Source organism: Onychostoma macrolepis, chromosome 07, assembly GCF_012432095.1.
Source record: "Onychostoma macrolepis isolate SWU-2019 chromosome 07, ASM1243209v1, whole genome shotgun sequence".
NCBI classification, from domain to species: Eukaryota; Metazoa; Chordata; class Actinopteri; order Cypriniformes; family Cyprinidae; genus Onychostoma; species Onychostoma macrolepis.
The window spans coordinates 24,035,151-24,043,005 of NC_081161.1; the positions used below are offsets into that span (position 1 = coordinate 24,035,151).

Sequence of the window (7,855 nt, forward strand, 5' to 3'; positions counted from 1 at the left end):
ACCTCTGAAGTCTCTTCATATACACTACCAGTTAAAAGCTTTTTAACAGTAAGGTTTTTAATATTCTTCTTAATATTTACTATTTAAAATAACAGTTTTCTACTTGAATGTACTCCTGTGATTTCAAAGCTGAATTTTTAGTATCATTACTCCAATCACATGATCCTTCAGAAATCATTCTAATATTCTGATTTGCTGCTCAAAAAAAAAAAACATTTATCATTGTTTTTCAAGTTTCTTTGATGAATAGAAAGTTCAGGAGAACAGCATTGATCTGAAATAGAAATCTTTTGTGACATTATAAATGTCTTTATCATCACTTTTGATCAATTTAAAGCATCCTTGCTAAATAAGTATTAATTTCAATAATCCCATAAAAAATATTAATCTGACTCCAAGTTTTGAATAGTATAGTGCATAATGTTACAAAATCTTTTTATTTAAGATAAATTATGATCTTTGGATCTTTCTATTCATCAAAGAATCCTGAAAAAATGTACTCAACTGTTTCAAATATTGATGATAATAATATTAATAAAAAATATTTCTTGAACAGCAAATCAGCATATTACAATGATTTCTGAAAGATCACGTGACACTGAAGACTGGAGTAATGATGCTGAACATTTAAAATATATTCAAATAGAAAGCAGTTATTTTAAATAGTAAGAATATTTCACAGTATTACTGTTTTTGCTGTATTTTGGGTCAAAAAAATGCAGGCTTGCTGAGCAGAAGAGAAATATTTTACATTAAAAAAAAAAAAAAAACCTTACTGTTCAAAAACTTTTGACTGGTAGCATATGGTGTAAATATTAAGGTGTATCTTCTGTTGGTGTTATTGGCTGAAGCAGATCAGAGTTCTTTGTGCCTAATGTTTTGTGTATCTGAAGGGCAAATGAAATGTGCCGAAATGCAGCATCAGCGAGTATTACTCATCAAAACAAAGAACAAGAGCTCTACTGTGACTCCACTGATTGTCATGTTTTGATGGAGATGCCTCAGATTAGCTTGCCTTTAAATGTGTCTCATTTCCATCACATGTTCCCTTGATTACATAGGCACATGATAGATTTGTCTCACATCGATGTTTCCATTATTGATGGCTGAGGAGCAAGCCAGTTCAACAGACAAGACGACGAGAAGAGAGCAAGAAGAGAACGTCTTTTTCTGAAAGACAGACGCACAATCGGGAGGCTAAAGCTTTGGAAGCTGTGTGGAGAGGGCTGTCGACAAACTCAAGCCACATGCATGAAAGAATCAAAAACAAAGAGCCACACACTAGCTGTGTCCTGCTGGATATGGCACAGCACTGAACTCACATTGTCAATGACTTTGGCATGAAGTCTTGCTCTTGTTTCTGTACTTTCATTTATATATGGTCTGAACCAGCAGGTGAAAAAAGAGACAAAGGTATGAAACCAGGACATTTTTATGCCAGTTGATAATAGTTGCTCCCGTCCTCTAGCTCTCAAGATAATCTTTTGAATATCTGTTTTTGGTCAAATAGGAATTCTTGATTTATTGTGGAATTTCCACAGTCAGTGTTAAACGGGTGGTTTGGCCTGATTGAATAATGTTGCGTATGCTGCAGTTGGTTTTGTCACCTGTAGAGGGCAGCATATGTCTTCGGTATGGAGCTCTGTATGTTGGGGCATAGCTAAGGACATGTGGACATAAGAGCGCAAAGCACTGCTTGCTAGAGATGTGCCGTTATGAAACTTCAGGGGCATATTTGGGTTGAGCTTTTCTAGTTGGGTTGAATTTTTCTAGTTGCGTATCTTTTGGAAGCCACTGTGATATTGCAGGTGTCTTTTTTTGTGCATTTGTCTACGACTAGTCATGATCTTAAGTTTATTCATTGTCCCTTTCTCCATTATGATTGTGTTCCAGTTAGGTTTTGTTCTGTGGAGCTGGAGTGGTGGTTCACAACGCATGTCTTTTGTGACCTATTAAAGACAGCTGAAAAAAACGATTTGACAATAAATGGCTTTTATATTTTGATTTTAGTTTCGGTGCTGGAATTGTATATTTACATTATTTTAATCGTTGGTAGAAATGGCTTCTAAGAAAGTATTAAAGGCAACCAGAAAGTCCCCTCCTTTGGTAATACTCCTTTTTAATGTGTTTAGTTTTCTTTCCTCAGAGTTCAGCACATGTTGTGTGTGGAAGAGGACGACTGAATCATGGCCCTTGTGATGATTCGATAGGATTTTATTGTAGGTTTTGATGGAGCTCTGTTTGCTTACAAGATGCGGGATGTCTAGAGCACTAGATGAGTTTGAACTGTCCTGTTTTCAACAACAGCTTGGTTGGATTTGTTTGTGAAGAGAGATATTTTGGACTGTTTGTAATAATATGCTTATAACTTTGGCTCAGTTAATTGTTTTGAAGTTTGTCAGATGGGAATACAGGTTACTGAATCTGAATTGTGAGTTGTTAGAGATAAGGATTGGTCAAGATCAGCTCCCAAGTATCCTTATAAAATCCGTTACCTCCATTTTCCACTTTATTTTTCCATTTATTTAGTAAGTTGTTACCCAAGATTTAGATTTTTTTTTTTTTAAACAAATCCCATATTTTCAGTCTCCAGTGAATATATTACACTCCCTCAAAATGATTTCATGGCTTCAATCATGAGTATTTCGCACCTCAAATTGTTGTTATATCTTCATTTTTAGTAATAATAATAATAGTTTGCAGTACTGTGCAAGCATAGTGCTTGGTCATGTCTAATTGTACAGCTTAACCTAAACTTTCACGTTATGGCCCCAGAACTGATATTAGATCTAGTGCAGTTTTCATGTTTGTGACTGTTAATTTAATCCAACCACTTTACATTATACGCTACATGCGTAGCAAAAAACAAAGTCTTGTTATAGTATCTAAAATATATCCATTTTAGATAATATAACAGTATAACAAAATCTAATTATGTTTGAGCCATTTCAATAAAATAAAATGTGTCTGTAGATATTAGCACATCCAGGTCTGCAATTTCAAAGGATTTGGGAGCAACTGTTATCAGTGGTCACTTTCTTGTATATAATGAAAAGGAAAAAAAAAAATGTGTATGAAGCTGTCAAGTCTGTTGTTTTCTCATCTTGAAATCTTTCCATGTTTGAAATGGTTTGAAGATACCTACTAGTACGTGACTGGTGAATTTCTTTTCTCAATTTGTTTTTATATATCGATATAAAAAGTATTCCTTGGTCATTTTACAACGGTTTTGTTATTGGAGAACTTAGAGCTTATTATTTGAGGATATTTTAAAGATGAAAAATAAAAGATGGTCACATATATACCATGTAAATACGGTTATGTGAAGCCAACTGTCTTGATCACCATTAACTGTTGTCCGATGTTGTTTTGTGTTTGAAGATTCCCTCTTGCATATTATTCTGAACACAACATACTCATTTCCCCGATTTCCTCCATCCTCCTGAATGTTTCTGTTGCCAACCGTACAAACTGATTTAAGGGGAAAAGATTTTGTTTCCAATTAAGGTGCCACAATTTCTCTCAAGTCAGGTGAATTAAAACATCTGAGGTGTTTTGTGTGTTATGGTTCTGTGTCCAAGACTTTGGGCCATTATTATGTCTATGAAGTTAATTTGTAAAGCTGCTACCCTTCAGCACCCTCTTGTTTTAAGATGCACTTGTAATTTGCTGATATGCCATCTTCTATTATAATATAGTAGTTGGGTGTGGTTAATCACAGTACCTTATTTATCCATATTGTTTGTATTAATAATTTGCTCCATGAGTTTCTAGGAATCACATAAATACATATAATGGGTAAGATTATGAATAATGTTATAAACTACACATGGATCCACTTAAAAAGCTTTTTTTATTTTGTTTTTGTTAACTTTGAGTTTTCCTGACATGTTCTGTTTAAAATTGGTATAGGGCACAGATTTGGTTTTTGTTTTTGTTTTTCAGTTGCAGTTGCACACGTTTATTTATTTATTGGTTTGAATGTATTTATGTAAAAAGAGTTAATCCTATGGATTTAAAATGTTTTATCTAGTCTGAGAGATAAAAAAAACCAAAAAACATTCTAGGTATAAATCTTATAAGACACATAATATTTATAAACAGCCTTATAAGAGAGAAAAACTGATTCATATTGAATCTTTTAGTAACTTCTTTGTAAGTGTAGAATAACTTTGGGGAAACTGTCCGTTTCTGATCTGTAATCACACATGTGACAAATTTAAGTTTTCAGAGATTGTCTCTTTTTGGCAGATATTTTTCACAAGCTGTATAGTCCAAAATAATGCAAGAGGTATTATGTGATAGAATCAAGAGTAGGCTAAAGGTTTACTTTTTTTGTTGGATCTTGTTTTGTTTCTTTATTTCTGTCAATCGCAAGTGGCTGGTACACTCCCAGTGTTTTTAATTTTTTTTTTTTACCGCGGATCCTGCTGCAGTAGAGCAATTGGCCAGTTTATAAAAACACCAGTATTGCCTATTGCTTCGGAACTAGATCAATTAGTTTACATTTATTTCTTATAATGATATATGTGACATTTTTCCCCCATAATTAACAGGGGAAAAATGTTGAGACTTAAATTCTGATGCTTGTTTTGTATAATCATTTTGCCTGTTTTTACTCACTGTTTTAAGCGTCAAACACAATGTGCTGCTTCCCGTTGGCAGCAGTATGATTACTTGTAACTTGTAATTAAACCATTTTTTCTCTCTTTCAGGACAGAGCTTCCAGGGGCACAGAAAGGAGGGTTTTTCATAAAACAAATGCTCTGCACCTTTTTCCATTCTAAGATGGCATTGGTTTTCAAAAGGACTATTTAGAAATATACAGAACTTTTTTTTTTTTTTGAAGTTATACTGGATGAAGTTCTGTGCAGCTGTTTTATACATTAGTGTTGGAGTCATTCTGTGGTGTGATAGAGGGTTGAGAGATTCTTTACTAAGTGATCATAGCATATGTATGTTAACGTGCCCCTATTATGGGTTATGAAAGGTTCATATTTTGGTTTAGAGAGTCCCCAACAACAGGTTGACATGCATGCAAGGTCATAAAACACTTTCATTGTCTTATAATATGCATTTATTTTTACCTTAATTGCTCAACGAATCCCATACGATTCGCGCAACGGTTCATTTTTCCAAACCCATCCTTTGCATGATGCTATTCTGCTGCGATTGGTCTGATTTGGTCTCATTTTCATTTCATCTCGCCTGTAATGCCTGATAAAGCAGCGTTTGTGAGCGCAGTGCTGCTTTGTGTACAGCGTTACCGGGGAAACCGCTATTTTTACCTCTTTAAAAGCAGCACCTAGTGGCAAAGAATGAATTTTCATTCAGACCAACCTGAAAAGACCAAGTGGGCGGGCAATATGCTAATGTTTCATGTTGACCTCAACATGAAACAACTTGGGATTCGTTTTAAAAACGACTCGTTTCAATGATTCAGAGTCGACTCTTTCTTTTGAAAGACAATAACTTTATACACGGTGCACTTTCAGATTTAAAACTTTGCAGGATGTTTTCTTTCACTTAGAGCTGTGTTACACACTTCATGAAAGGTAATTTTCAAGAATCCATAATAGGGGCACTTTAAAACAGCTATGACCTGGTGAGATTGTGTTTTGAGAATAGTCATACATACTCACATTAGCAAACAACCATTAATAACTAGGACAGGATTGTGCTATAAACTATATATTGTTAAGTCTACAGAATGGCAGATTGATTTTGAAGATTGATTCAGTCTTGCTCAGCGCTCTGTTGATCTGGTGTAGAATTCATTTTAACTTGGTTAAACTATCAGGTTTATGGCTTCTAAGCAAACCGTAGCTGCTTAGTTTTTGTGACTTATGTTAGATTTGTGCCCTGTGTATTAGCTTAGTGTAATGATTGACATACCTCATACATTCCCAGACCTGCATCCAGCTGCAGTTCTCCCCAGTTCCGCCCAGTACTGTCCTTTGCACAGCCAACTGTACTGTGTTGAGCTTCTCAGAAACACGTTCTGTATAGCTTTAACTCATGAAGTAGTATGACTTTGATCATTATTATAATGTAAATGTTTTCATTGATTGTTCGAGTGTCACTCCACACATCATGACAGAAACGGTGCTTTTGAAAACCACTGCATATAAGCAAATCGGACAAAAACTGAAATATTGAACTGATGTGAAAAACCCTCCTTTTGGTTTCAGTTCCAAATAATGTTGTGTCTGTCTACAGTAGAGCTGCCTCCAGATGATGCTAACTTGTCTTAATTTCTCAACAGGTGCTCTTCCGTTTAAGTCCTGCCAGATATCCCTTCTTTCGTGTTTTTTCTCTCTCTTTCTCGCTGTCTCTTTTTCTTTTCATTGATTTTCATTCTCCCTCTCTTTCTCTCTTTCACTCACTCTTTTGGAGGCTGGATGGGAAAGCGGTTGTTGATCTCAATGTGGTGTTTGTGTGAACATAATCCTTCTGTATTAAAGCAGGGGGACCTTGCTTCTGGATTTCCTTTCTGTATTAGCCCACGTCCGTGGAAGTTTTGCGTCTCTGGGACCACACCCTACTGAGTTCCAAAGTTCAAAAACTTGCACAAAGCCCAAGAATGATCTGTACACTCTTGCCAGCTATACACACATGTTGTGTTGTTGGACGAAAAGAAAACATTACTTGGAAATCATTATTGTTTGGGGGAAGTGATTTATGCTGTTTTGATCACCGTTTTGTTGTCCCTCGATCTTGTATTAATGAAACTGTTTTGATGTGTCTGAAATGTGTTCACCAGACTGTCCTACATGTTGAATTAGGAAGAATACAAATGGTGTTTGTTTAGTAAGCTTTCACGGAGCTTGTCAAATGAAAACCGATAATATGCCTTGACTGTACTTGTTATGAACAGTTACTTGAAATAAATCCTTTTCCTGGATTTTATCTTCTCTATTGCCTGTGTTGTTTTTATGGACTGATAAATGAATGACTTTTGACACTCACCTTGTGTCTGTTTCCTGAGAGATGTTTATTATCAATTGTGAGACGCTCTTTTATTCATTTTTGTTAATATTACTTAAAATGTTCATCTTAGTGATTTAATAATGTTAACAGATACACATTTTGATCTTCATGTATTAGGAAATGATAAGATTAATAAATGCTGAAGAATTGTTTATTGTAAGTTCATGTTAACAAATGAAACCTTGTAAACTGTGTCCCAAACAATCTTTACTCCAAACTCTGGTCTCTCCTGTAGTCTGTGTGTTTTCATTTTAAATGCAAGTTTCATGGAAATTGTAGTTTTGGAGAAGTGATTGTCTCTTGGGTAAATATTTATGCAATCAAGGTGAATGATTGGAATTTAACGATAGGCAAGTTGTGTTTCCTTCGCACTTCACAACAGTTGCCAGTCCATTTTTGTTTGCAAATGCCAGCGAGCGTTTGTTGAAACAGTTGCTCTCTCTGCAGACACAAGGCCCCTCTGAAGGATTAGTTGGTTTTATTTACCTGCTCCGAGGAATGCTTTCGCCCGGTCGCTTTTGTGTCTGTGTAAATGCTCAAGGTCAGGGCTGAGAGTGAGCCTCACCAACTGCTCTAAAAAGCAGCAAAACCTGCAGCACAATGAAGTCTTCTCAAGAAATGGTAGTGGAATTTCTATTCGTGTTGCAACAGAGTTCAAAAGCTCAAACTTCCATTCACTCACTAGTTAACACCCTTCAAAGTGTCCGTGCACACACATGCACACATTCATCATAAAAGACAAAAAATGGATATGGGTTCATATGTTGTTAGTGCAACACAAAGATGGTGAAGACACTAACCTAGCCCATCTTTTATATTTATTGATCCTTCATGCTGATGTTTTTGGCATCGCTGTCTGTATTTG

At 35.4% G+C, this 7,855-nt stretch overlaps 1 protein-coding gene across 1 annotated transcript in view; it reads left to right on the top strand.

The window, feature by feature from the left end:
* rbm33a (RNA binding motif protein 33a) overlaps positions 1–6,909 on the top strand; it is a 55,836-nt gene extending 48,927 nt beyond the window's left edge. Inside the window, 1 exon segment of the mRNA XM_058781543.1 lies at positions 1,062–6,909. Within this exon segment, the coding sequence (XP_058637526.1) occupies positions 1,062–1,110 (49 nt within the window). The 3' untranslated portion in view covers positions 1,111–6,909.
* The last annotated feature ends 946 nt before the right edge of the window (positions 6,910–7,855 follow it).